Source organism: Triplophysa dalaica, chromosome 19 (genome assembly GCF_015846415.1).
Source record: "Triplophysa dalaica isolate WHDGS20190420 chromosome 19, ASM1584641v1, whole genome shotgun sequence".
NCBI classification, from domain to species: Eukaryota; Metazoa; Chordata; class Actinopteri; order Cypriniformes; family Nemacheilidae; genus Triplophysa; species Triplophysa dalaica.
In genome coordinates, this window is record NC_079560.1 from 8,800,001 (window position 1) to 8,813,050 (window position 13,050).

The 13,050-nt window shown below is 38.7% G+C and overlaps 3 protein-coding genes across 3 annotated transcripts in view; 1 reads left to right on the forward strand and 2 right to left on the reverse strand.

Annotated features, from left to right (window-relative positions):
• The window catches only part of cfap53 (cilia and flagella associated protein 53), a 4,370-nt gene extending 3,821 nt beyond the window's left edge, over window positions 1-549 (reverse strand). Inside the window, exons 1-2 of the mRNA XM_056730781.1 lie at window positions 370-549; window positions 1-226 (exon numbers count right to left, since the gene is read on the reverse strand). The exon at window positions 1-226 is cut by the window's left edge and continues 4 nt beyond it. Of these exons, the coding sequence (XP_056586759.1) occupies window positions 1-226; window positions 370-441 (298 nt within the window). The 5' untranslated portion in view covers window positions 442-549. The remainder of the gene's footprint in view (window positions 227-369) is intronic.
• Window positions 550-996: 447 nt separating this feature from the next.
• On the forward strand, window positions 997-4,430 carry chek1 (checkpoint kinase 1). Its single transcript, XM_056731424.1, has 13 exons — window positions 997-1,134; window positions 1,388-1,455; window positions 1,539-1,762; window positions 1,919-1,983; window positions 2,070-2,139; window positions 2,360-2,548; window positions 2,643-2,747; window positions 2,951-3,046; window positions 3,168-3,240; window positions 3,362-3,527; window positions 3,672-3,803; window positions 3,893-3,994; window positions 4,062-4,430. Exons 2-13 carry the CDS (start codon window positions 1,391-1,393, stop codon window positions 4,152-4,154), a joined length of 1,380 nt encoding a protein of 459 aa, XP_056587402.1. The 5' UTR covers window positions 997-1,134; window positions 1,388-1,390; the 3' UTR covers window positions 4,155-4,430.
• Window positions 4,431-4,750: 320 nt separating this feature from the next.
• Window positions 4,751-11,884, reverse strand: LOC130408269 (V-set and immunoglobulin domain-containing protein 10-like 2). The gene is made up of 12 exons (XM_056731760.1): window positions 11,815-11,884; window positions 11,260-11,613; window positions 9,466-9,744; window positions 9,108-9,383; window positions 8,234-8,491; window positions 7,281-7,541; window positions 6,910-7,200; window positions 6,473-6,781; window positions 5,299-5,421; window positions 5,184-5,208; window positions 4,944-5,050; window positions 4,751-4,851 (listed from the first exon to the last, which is right to left on the reverse strand). The coding sequence occupies exons 1-12, from the start codon at window positions 11,882-11,884 to the stop codon at window positions 4,751-4,753; spliced, it is 2,454 nt and encodes an 817-aa protein (XP_056587738.1).
• Between the last annotated feature and the right edge of the window lie 1,166 nt (window positions 11,885-13,050).

Consider the following 13,050-nt stretch of genomic DNA (forward strand, 5'->3'; position numbering starts at 1 on the left):
CTCTCCTTTCATCAATGCCCATATGGTACTGCACCATTGCTTCCTGTAGTTGTCTATCAATAGTTGCCGACACCATTCTGCGCTGTGTGTTTCTCTCCCATTGCATTCTAACATCACAGGAACTTTGATCCCTGGTGAAGTCCAGCACCTCATTCCGAACAGCCTCATGTTTCCTTCTCTCCAAAATCAGGTAGTCTGTGGGTCTTGATGAAGCATTTCTTGCTCTCTAAAACGAACACATCACTGTAAAACTTTATGATGACAAACATAATAAAACGTGTTATATATTTGCTCATATTTATTTTATTTACATCCAGCAAAGAAATCAGAAATATAATATGTCTCTAAACTTTATAAGTGTCAACTCACCACTGCCACTGAATGAGGTGTGGGCCCAGTAATTTCCCGACATTGCATTTTGTGTCGATGGGTTGTCAACATGGCAAAATTATATGTTTTTCTCGTTAAAGATTAAAACAGTAGTTCCTCAAACACCAGCCAAGCACTCTGCACCTCTTCAACTTTGTTGCGGAACTGAACTGATGTTGCCATAACAACGACAGGCGACATCAACTGGACGTTTTACGCAGTACAGTGTGTGATGACACAAAAGCATATAAGACATTTAAATGCTAAAACAATCATATTAGATCCTCTCTGTCGTAATATTATATATATTTCAATATTATATAAATCTTAATATTTTATTTTATTTATTATCTTATTTGTTTGAAAGCTTCCAAAATAAAAGTCAACACTTTCTACTTAACGTGTCCCTCACAAGCAATTTGTAACGGAAAATGTGGATGTCAAAAACTGTGGCGTTGAAGAGAATGATATTAAAGTAAAACAAATATATAATTTAACAACGTAAAGACAGACTTTTTCTTATTTTAACGCTTTCTATGCGCTTGTCTTGAGCGAAACACTTTTATTCTGAAAACCCTTTTCCTTGCGCGAACGCGGCTTTCTTCATTTGCTTCCGGTGACGTCACCGCTTCAGAACGCGCCAAGTTTGGACTTGCGCGCTTCACTGTAGATTTGTGTTTATAGCCAGTGTACAAAATTAGTAAGTTAGTTAAACCATCTATCTTACATAGGACAACTGCAGTTCAGGAATTCCTGCCTCATACGGTATGTTTATTTTAAGAAATGACATAAAACAATCCGTAACTAACAAACTTAACGTTAAGAGCTCAATAGGCTTTGACGTTTCAAAGTCAGCAGTTGTTTATTTGTTGATATGTACAACACCGCTGTTTCCCGTTATCTATTTACACAACACCTTAGTGTATACGCAAGTAATTTAGTCAAAAAAGTTTTTATTGACATTGATGCTTTCGCAAAAATTGTGTATTAATGTTACTTGTCGCTGTTTTCAAAACAGATCATGGCTGTGCCCTTTGTTAAAGATTGGGATTTGGTTCAGACTCTTGGGGAAGGAGCTTACGGAGAGTAAGTGGCCAGGATGACTTTTCTTATTAGTTTCCTCTCACTTGCATGCATTAAACATCTGTCCATTTACTCTAAAACTTTAGGGTTCGACTGCTGGTAAACAAGAAGACTGAGGAGGCTGTAGCAGTGAAAGTTGTAGATATGGCCAAAGCCAAAGACTGCATAGACAATGTGAAGAAAGAGGTGTGCATATGCAAGATGCTGTCACACCCCAATATAGTACGTTTCTTTGGGCACAGGAGTGAAGGTACAACACAGTATATCTTCCTAGAGTACTGTAGTGGAGGGGAGCTCTTCGACCGAATCGGTGAGTTATGTAGAAGCTTTTGATGGGGAATGTTATTTTGTTTGTTTTGTGTCATTGGATTATTTCGTGTTCATCTGATGGTGTCTGAATGCTTGTGCTTATTGCTATTTCAAAATAACTTAAATTATCTAAAATGTAATTTGTTTACGGTAACAGAACCAGATGTGGGAATGCCAGAAAAGGAGGCACACAGATTTTTTCAGCAGTTAATAGCAGGTGTGGTAAGTGGCATTTTTCTTTAATGTGTTTTATGTACTCTCCATACCTGTCTTGTCCTAAGTAAAATACAACCCTCTCACACTTACAGGAGTATCTTCACAATCTTGGGATCACGCATCGTGACATAAAGCCTGAAAATATTCTTCTTGATGATAAAGGTACATCTGAAGGGTTGTTTGTCAAATCTAATTTTGAAATGGACGTTCTATTTATGGGTGCTGAAAATGATGACGTGTTTACCGTTACTATGTATAGTATGGCGTAGTACATAAAGAAAACTTCCACTTTGATTTACATGTCAAAAATATTGTAATTAATTATTAGTGTCTGTTTAACATATTTTAATAGAATAAAATATACAATCATCTGTTCTGGTAGATAATCTGAAGATCTCTGATTTCGGACTGGCTACCATGTTCCGGCACCGTGGCAAGGAGCGTCTTTTGAACCGTCTGTGTGGCACTTTGCCTTACGTTGCTCCTGAGCTGATGTCGCACTCGGCGTTCCACGCTCAACCTGCAGACACTTGGGCTTGTGGCATTGTGCTCACTGCGATGTTAGCCGGAGGTAGAGCAATGTTGTCTTGTATGTGTCCGTCAGTGACCGCATTATCATAACCTTTCTCTCAAGATTCTGGCTATTGTACTGACTTGTTTCAAAGAGTTACCGTGGGACCAGCCGAGTGAAAACTGTCAGGAGTATTTGGATTGGCTGGAGAAAAAGCACTACCTGACACCCTGGAAGAAAATTGATGCTATACCCCTCAGTAAGTCTTGTTCCGAAACCATTTGAAACGATCTAGTAAACAACCTCCCAGAATATCTAAGCAACTGTGTGACTATGTTCTTACACTTTAGTATCTGCCTAACTATACCATGGCAACCATCAGCATTGCTCTATCATTGTGGTGATGAGATTTTCATGGGGTGATTCAGAATTCTGAACATTCTTGTTTATTTGCTTTATCAGGTTTATTATCCAAGATGTTACTACATAATCCAAAAGATAGGAACACCATCCCTGAAATTAAGAAACACCGTTGGTTTAGCAGAAGTTTCAAGTCGGGTATTTCAGCTTTTATACTGTATTTTATTTTCACTCCATAACCCCCTTATGTGTTTCTTAAAAGCTAAGTGAATCATTGCTAACTTAATTGAAAATAACTAACTCTGAACTCTAATCACAGGAGTAAAACGGCAGAGTGAGACACCAGTAAGCAAAATATCACGGACTGACTCTGGGCTGGTGCGCAAAAATAGGTCAGTAAGCCAACTTAAGCCTTATGACAGCAGAGTGACAGTTTACTATGAAGTGAAATCATGTTCAGTTATGTATTAGGGTTTCAGACGCTTATGTTTCAGTAGCTGCATTTTTCATCAGTGATGACAGAGCACAGATCTCCAGTTCTCAGCCTGAGCCACAGCCATTATGGGAAGAGAAAGAGGTTTCGGTGTATTCTGATGTCAGTGTTAGCTTCTCCCAGCCTGCCTGTCCTGATCACATGCTTCTGGGCAGCCAGCTTCTCGGCACACCAGGTGCCAGCCAGGTAAGTTCTGATGTTTAGGTGCTTATGTTCTAAATAGTTCTACTAAAAATAGTTAATTTTATTCCGTAATGGTTCTTCAGTCAAGTATTTTCTCTTGTTGTTTACCTTCACTTAACTATGGGTTATACGATTGTCACCCCCCAGAACCCATGGCAGAGGTTGGTGAGGAGAATGACCAGGTTCTTTACAACTGTGAATGCGGAAGCATCATCCATTGCTCTCCGTGATGCCTGTATAGCTATGGGTCACACATGGAAGCAAAGCTGCACCAATCAGGTAATCCTCAGATAAATCCATAAAAAAACGACTTTATTTAAACCATCCAATGATCTGATGTTTTTATTGTTTATTTCTTTCAATTATAGGCAACAGTGTCCACTATGGATCGCCGCAACAATAAACTGATCTTCAAAGTGCACTTCTTGGAAATGGAGGAACGCATTCTAGTAGATTTCCGTCTGTCAAAGGTATAGACATTATTTAATTCTAATTTGCGTAATAAACTCTTCTCTAAAATCTTCTTTTGTATTTCAGGGAGACGGTTTGGAATTCAAGAGAACTTTCCTGAAGCTGAAACAGAAACTTTCTGACATTATTAGTAACCAAAAGGTTTTACCGTTGATTTGATGCATGTCCGCAAAAAAGAAATTCATATTCTACTTTCTCACATGCATACACTAAGTTTGAAATGTTAAACATGTGTTCAGTTATATATTTTTGTAGATGTAAATGTTCGTCTGATTCGTGAATGAAGGAGTGGAGAGAAAATGCTAGTTCATCTGTTCATTACTGTTCTGTTACTGTGAAAAGAATGTTCAAAACATCTCTGACTCAATAACTAAAAGATGTGTGGTTCTTAATGTTAAACTCATTGAAATTTCAAATAAATCTTTTGTCTAATAACGTTGTTTGGATGGGTCAGCTCTGTTGAAGTGTGCTAAGAAACCTGCTGCCCAGAGGTAATGAATCATATTCATCCTTCTTTTGATTAAAAGTACAGCATTCAGAAAATTTGCTTACAAATAATATTTTTCCACTTTAACCCATGTTATTCACTTGTGGTTTAATATCTGTTTAATTGACTAAACAGAGACAATTGAAGGTACTATTTTGAACACAGTTTACTGAATTAACAGAAGCTATTCTGAGGAGAACAGACCTTTGCTAATGAATTACATTTTATAAGTTGTATAAAAAGCAAGTTATCCTGCTAGAGTCTGTCTCTAGCTTGAGGCCATGACAGTTATTGTTACATTAACAGGCTCTTCGCCTGGGGGGAGGTTTGTGGGTGTTGCAGTTGGCCTTGGCATTGCCATTGATGGTCCTGCAAGAAAACGTGTTAGTAAACAAAACATAAGTAGTTAACCAAGATGTTAATGTTTTGATATCAGTTGAAAGTGAAAAGGATTAAAGTACCTTGACCTGTAGATGGGCTTTGCTCTTCTGCACCTCTCTCCCCCTCTGATCCTCCAACAACTTCATCCTCAGGAAAGTTAATGTTTTCTCTAGACTGGCTGTTCTGCCTGGACAAAATATACATAACATAAATCTTACTTTGAGTGTATGTGTCTTTTGGGTATCGTATCTGTTTAATATATCTATGTTTATAATGTCAAAAATGACAATAGGAAATTACAAACTTAAAAGTTTGCATACCTTCCAAATATCAAGTCGTGAAGCCCTGTAAGTGCGACAGTGATATATTAGCATATAGGCACTAACAAAAAAAAGAGATTTCTTGATGAAAAGCAAATAATCACGCATGACTCACGTGGGTTATTGTTGCGGTTCCTCACCACAAATATAAAGAGCAGTACAGTGGCTATTGTTGCTATGAGCATGCCACCGATGGCTGCCCCAATCACAGCGGGGTAGGCATTAAAAGGAGGGTCCGCTGGAAGATAGCATAACTGTTTTAGCTTAAAAAAAAGCAGTCATCAATTGCATAGTAGAGTCTAATATGAACTTCTACTCTGTACTATCAATCAGTACATTACTGGTTTTGAGAACGGGCAGAATTCATAGGGTTTTTGAGGTGTCCAACTTAATCATTCTTTTGGGTTTCAACTTTAATAAACGTTTTGGCATCATAGCTACCATCATGAACATGAGAGATACATTTCATTCAAACAAAATGAGAAATAGGCAAGAAAAGGTTCAAGTGTAAGTAAACAGGCAGGTTGTGTAAGAGGATAGGGAGAGAGATGTGTGGGTGTGGAAGTGGGTGCTTTTGCGATTCACCTGAATACACAATAAAAACAAATAAAAAACAACACCATTAGATTTCCAGTGAGTGGTAATATGGAATAAATACCTTTTCCCATGACTAACTAGATAATATGTATTCCAATTCCCTGATAATATTGATATAAATTAAGCCGGGTGCACACTGTACTAAATTTTTACAACCACAAATTTTTGAAACTGGATTTTTTTTATCAAAGTGATCTCTAATTGTATGTCGATGAACAAGTCAAACTAGCTATTAAAGACTAGCGTTTTGGCTTTGAAACAGGAATCTTTAGGTTTATTGATACTGTGTCAGGTTCCAAAATCGCATGTGCACCCGCCTTGACAATGTTGTCATCACTTCCTCACCCCCCAAATCTGTATAAATGTATTTGTTCTAATGACCTCCATTGACTACCATAGTAGGAAAAATGCTTTATAAATTTATTTGTTTTGTTGAACACAAAAGAAGATATTTTGAAGAATTTAGGAAAGCAGTTCTGGGGAACTTTTGACAGCCATTGTAATTTTTCCTATTATGGCAGTTAATCATGGCCAAGAACGGTTTGGTTTGGCATCATTCCAAATGTCTTTAGACAACAACTCAAGGGTGAGTAAATGATGACAATATTTTAATTTAGGGTGAACTGTCCCTTGAAATGAACTATAATTGTAACTACTGATCGTAAATATGTTGATTACAATTCATTTCTCACCTGGTGTCTTAATCTCAGACGGATTTCCAATAGTGCGGCGGTTGACGGCAGTGATGCGGAATGCGTAGGTTCCAGTTGGGTCCAGGTTGTTGATTTGGTAACTTCGGGAATCACTCTCCATTTCAATTAGTTTCTTCCAAAGAGGGTCACTGCTTCTCTTCTTCGCTGGATCGGGAAGGCGTTGGCGCTCGATGAAGAACCCAGTAAATTCACCATCATTCTGAAGCATCCACTCTAGATCAACATCTGTCTTTTGACGGCTGTTGTAAATGATCTTACTAATGGATATATTAGGGGGCATTGGGTACCCTAAAACAGATCAATTTAGACAATCCGGTTATTAGAATCAATTGAGCTTGTCTTGAGTTCAGATTGAGAACATACAGTCCAACATGCACTTGCTAGAATTGTAAATATCTTTTTACTGTTTCACTCACTCTTCACCATCAGGGTAATTGGAATCTCTGCCCCTCCAACAGCATTGGTAGCCGAACACCAGTACTGCCCGCTGTCTGTCTCGCTGTCAGTTTCCCTCACCGTCAAATTGGTCCAGGCAGCAGCTTGCTCCAGGACGTACTTCTTTGGTATGTTATTCACATGCTGTTTCAGGTTATTGTACCAGGTGATCTCTGTGATAGGGTAGTTTTTACTTAAAATACAGGTGAGCTGGACATCACTGCCTTCATAGACAGACATCAGGCTGCGTTGTGTTATTAATACCGGTGCCTCTAAATAGAGAAAGAACAGATGGATTTAAATGAGTCAATCACAGCTGTTATAAAGTTCTAGAATGCAGAACAGTACTTACCTAGCTTTAATACGCACTGTTTGGTCTGCTCAGCTAATGGATGTTTTGCATAGCATACGAAAGCTTTGCCGCTGTAGGTAGCACTGGACCGCAGAACCAGGATGTTGGCATTCTCTTCAGACGTGCCTTGCATATCCCCCGAGCTAGAAGCCCACCACAACAATGCCCGAGGGAACCCACCCTCCCAGGAGCAGGAGAGCATTAGGTATTCATTGTTTCGAGTGGCGTATGCAGAACACGTGGGCTCTCCGTAGGGCATCCCTGGTGCCAAGAAAGTATGTATGCTTATTATTATTTTTAAAACCTTATATGTTCGTAATGTTGTTTATCTAACGTAGGCTACTGTAAGCAATAAGGTACATGAGGCAGTGATTTATCTTAAATTTGATCTTGAACCACTGTTCGGCTCATGCCTGCAACTCCTTCAGCCGTGATTTATTCACTAGAGTAGCACTTTTATAAGTACCTTTTTGTTTTGATAAAAGGTCATCACACTATACAAATATTGAAGCCAACATTTGTTATCGACGCAACTTTCATGAAATAAAATCCTGTAAAGCCTTCCTTCCGCTGGAAAAAATAGTCCCTGATCGACCTTTTATCAACATCGCACTGTTTGATTTAAGTAGCTAAGGGGGCTGCGGAGTAATACACGACAGAATGGTTAGGTGCAGCGGTAATAGCTGTGTTTTATCGTGAACCAATCATAACCAAGGACCGGAACTAACTGTTATAAAAGTATAATTAATTAAACTTAACCTTACATGCTCAAATGTTAAAGCCAAAAAATGTGTTTCGTTTACGGAGGTTGCTAAGGATGCTGCGTGCGCAGTGATACACCGAATCGTTTGGTGCTGTGGTCATGTGCTTTATCGTGGACCAATTAGAATCAAGTTGTGGAACTAGCCGTCATAAAAATATTTCATGTTATTTCTATTTAATGTTACACTTACATGCTCTGGCACTGCAGCTTGTGATGTCGTCCAGCGCGATGTGGGAGCCTTTGCAGAGGAACATGGAGTTGTTCGCCGTATTTGGGCCATTCTGGATTTTGGTGATGTTTGTGAATCCCTCGCTATCATCTCCGAACACATACGGGGTCCATTTCAAGGAGGCCGCGGGGATGCCGCCCTCCCAGGTACAGCTGAGAGCCAGGTCAGAGTAGTTGTTGGCTGGTAATATGGCGCAAGATGGAGCGCCATCTGGAGGATCTGTGGGAACAAAGCCATTGTGTAACACAGTGCGGTGAAACGGATCCTCCTGGGTAATTTGGGCCAATTTAGGAAACTGATAGAGGCAGAGAAGCGTTCCTAAATTTGATCCCAACGATTGGTTTGGATTAGGTGTCTGTTAAGGCCCGTTTGGAGTTGCCATGAGCATTCGTGTATCGACGGAGACACGTCAGCATGTGTTGGTGTGTTGTGGTCAGTCTTACAAACATTTGACAAGAAAAGTGGAAGAGCTGCTCAATACATCCATAAATAGATGCACATTCAAGGCATTCAAGGGGAGATTGAGATGTTATGACAAAACAAGGTCTTTTGGCCACTCTTGACTTTGTCATAACACAGAAACAATCACACCAGCTTTATACCTTCAGCTCTTAGAACTGTCCTTCACTTGCTCCAGACGTCCGCATACGACCACTCTGGAAGCCTGACACCTTTGCTTATGTAACTGCATATGTGTTTGCATGTTGGTGTACAGGAAAAGGTGAAGAAAGGGAATTTCAGATGGAAATGTAAGGAACTGAAGAACTCTACCAGGACAGGTTGAAGAAACAGGAAAGATGGCCACCAGAGTCCAGGCGTTTGTGGGAGAACTCACAGTAGACGGTGAGGGTGATGGTTTTCTTGGATCGGGTGTTGAGGTAAGTGTTCTGAGCCAGGCAGGCGTAGTGGCCTGTGTGCATGCGCAGAATCCGGGTGATGGTGAACTGCGGACCCGTGTTGACCTGCGAGTTGTTGTAGAACCAGACGTATTGGCTGGGGGGATTTGAAGAAGCTTGACACAGGAGGGAAACGGTCTCTTTTTCCAGGGCTGAGTAACCTCGCTCGGTCACCGAGTAAGGAGTCACATCGATTTGTGGAAGGTCTGGACCAACTGAAAAAAAAAACATTTGCGATCATAATCTGAAATTTGTAAAATCCGGTTCAAACCAATAAACTATATTAGAGTCTCTTACATATGATGTCAAGCCAGATTCGATCACTGCGCTGTTGGTTGACTTTGTTGCTGGCAACACACCTGTACCAGCCTGTGTGATTGCGTGTGACCTCGGTGACATTCAACAGGTTGTGGTCATTGATCTCGGCCACTGTGGTGATCTGTCCTTCCCGGCTCTCCTGTTCCCATATGTAATTAATAGGGCCTGTTCCATTTTCCAGTCCACAGCGCATGGTCACTTCTCTGCCTTCTATTGGTGAGGAGTCGCTCATCATGATGTAAGGTTTGGTCACTGGCACTGTGAACAGTGTTGGGTTCAATGGTTTACTAAATAACAAAATATTGTAAGCAAATGATTTTTATTGAAAAAGTAAAGATCTTAATTTTACGGTACGGAAATGTAATTGGAGTTAACCTCAAATTAGTGTTTGGTTATTTATATAACTATTTATTTTATATTTAATGTATATTCATATTAATCAATATTCATATTTTATTGTAAATTTAATGTATTCAAAATTACATTAAAAACTACTCAACAAATATAGATTCTTTAAAGTGAAAGTGACCTGTTTGTCAGATATGGTGACCCATTCCCGAAATGTGACCTCTGCATTTAACCCATCCAGTGAGTAGCGAACACATGCACAGCAAGTCATGAACACACGTACACTCGGAGCAGTGGGCAGATATCACTGCTGCGCCCGGGGAGCAAGTAACGTGCCTTGCTCAAGGGCACCTCAGTTGTTACCCACCAGCCCTGAGAATCGAAACGGCAACCTTCTGATCACTCTAACCATTATGCCACGACTCCCCTTGCAGGAAGTCAAGTTCGGGCAAAATAACGTTTGTTCATTTTGTTGCTGCTGAAACTATCTATACTTTCAACAATTCGATATAAAACAATGTTAAGTTTCTAATATTCATCCATGTAGCTAGAATGTACTAGAAATGTGTTAATTAAATTTAATTTTATGTGAAAATATGTGTAGCGAAAAGTGTTACGTTTACATTTTTTTACAAGTAATATGTGTTAATATTTTTCAATAACCTTGTGTTTGTTTAACATTACATTGCAAAATGATAACATTACAATTACTAACTTAATATTTTTTTCTTGTTTCCCAGTACAGAACATTTTAAATCAAATGTATGTGAGAAGCTAAATAAGTTTATGCTTAAAAGAGCAAAAGTATAAGCCAGTCAAGTTTCAACTTAATAAAATAAACTTCAATGAAATTCAGTAAAATTCTAGTTTATTTTTCTTACCCCACTGGCAGATATTATTATAAACTGTGTATATAAACTGACTTAATTTAGATTTTTACTATGAATAATACATTTTATTGTTAGTTTACGTCAGCCAATGTATTTACTAATGTTAACAAATGTAGCCGTATTGTAAAGTGATACCGCGAATGTTTATGTGAAAGAGTTTAAAGTTTTATTGTTATTGTCAATGTGGTTTATATTAATTATTAATTTTAGTATATTTAAAATAAATCAATGTTAATTAATACGAATTAGGTATCTTTTAGAAGTAACTTAACCAACGGTCAATACAAAATCTGATAGCATATGTAAGAGAAGAACTAAATATGTTATCAACACCAGCATACAATAGTTTTGTCAGTGCTGTATTTTGCTTATTATTATCATTTACTGTTGGACTTTTCTCCTATCTGAAAAGATCCAGTTTAACCAGATTTAATTTCTAGGCTGGTTTAAACTGGTTTGATGCTGGTGGGCATTAATGCTGTAACTAGGTGCAGTTACCATGACTGTTCAACAACGATCTAGAATAACAACTGACCTAGAACACGCAGATACACATAGTAGTAATAGAGCTTGGGTCCCTCAGCAGTATCGTATAGTGCCTGGCAGGTGTAGACGCCTTCTGCAGCCAGAGGAAGCTTCTCTATAGACAGAGAGGCAGTGTTGCTGATGACTGTCAGATCACCCAAGTCTTTGGCTAATTTCTGCAGCTTGGGACCCTTCCCAAAGTTATACACCACAGCACGGATGACATCTGTGCCGGGTTCGGTGAAGCCCCAGATATAGACATCAGGCAAAATGGGGCCACACTCAAGTATCACTCCACTTCCCACCACGCCATCCGTCCTGGTCTCATGGTAAACCACCTCCCCTGGGTCCAGAATCTCCACACCTGAGGGCATGAAACCAATAACGCAACTCCAGTGCATTAAGACAAAACAAGGTTTAAAAAATATTTTATATAAATGCAAAATGTTTTATTTTTATTAAGTTTTCCCAAAGTTTTTTTTACGTAAAGTGGACAAATGGAAAATATGAGTCTAAACAAGAAAATAGCATTTATCACTCTTATCCGGCAGTTTTCGGTTCTTACCTTCAAGAAGAAGGGGTAGAAGCAAAATAGTAAAGCAGATCTCAGGCACCCCTAAAACTCTGTGGACCATGATGCCATGACTCTTAGGTGTCCAAAAGTTTGATCAAGATGTAAAAAAAACACAACCACTGTCTTTACAAGCAAAGAACGAAGAAAATATCCAAAAAATTTAAGACGCGCACTGTCCTCTTTGATGGCCAGACTCCACAGTTGGTAAGAGCTTCAGTGAGAGAAAGAGGGAACTGAGACTCTCTAAACTGATTTGGCTTGAATAATTCATAGACCAGCTTCAACACACACAGGAATAGTGCAGGGTAGAGTAGAAAGACAAGGTTTAGGTTGCATGACGGTTGCTGCGTCTCATCCATTATAGAGGGAGGCGGATAGATGGCCATTCTAACATTCCATCACTCAAATGGGGAGGAAACACTGATACCTGCAGTGTCCCAAACATGATTTTTTTCCTTTTTGTGGAAATAAGCAGATGTTTGTTTTTCATGATGACAAATTCAATCAGATACAGAGATGTTGAGTTATAATTTATTGTGGTTTAGGGTTACATAATCAACCCAGCATATACAATGGAAGCATTTGTTAGACCACGAGGAACTTAATAAACATTTGATCCATGATGTAAATTTAATCCCCAGGGAACACATATATAGATTAAAAATTGTGTATAGAATAAATGAAAGTGAGTTGCTTTGGATAAAAGTGTCTGCTAAATGCATGCATGTAAATCAATCCATATTATAAAAATTCACTGCCTGACAACAACAAATTGCCAGGCAAATATTATTTGTCTTGTATAACATATTTTCACCGTTTTATATAAGAAATGAACGGGCTCAGATACTATTTGCATAAGTATTACTTTTCTGTGTTGATCATAAAGTACGTGGAATTGGGTTTAAACATAAATGTGTTAAATACAACAATAGTACTGGAGGATGAAAACTTCAAAAAAATTGTCAAAAACATTGGATAAAAAATACACAATTGGGCTGTTTGTAAAAGTTTATCAATGACACAAATTCCATTCTGCAAAATTCTGCAGTTTACTCTGAAGTTCAGTTTCTTGTGAGTTTAACAATGAGAATAATATGCATTTGAAAACTCATGGACAGAAAAATAAAATCACAAACATAAGTCATCTTCTTAATTTGGATTATAGGATTTGTTGTTTAGTTTTACCCTGAGGCACTTAACTCTGAGTTTGAGGTCAGAGTTATGCTG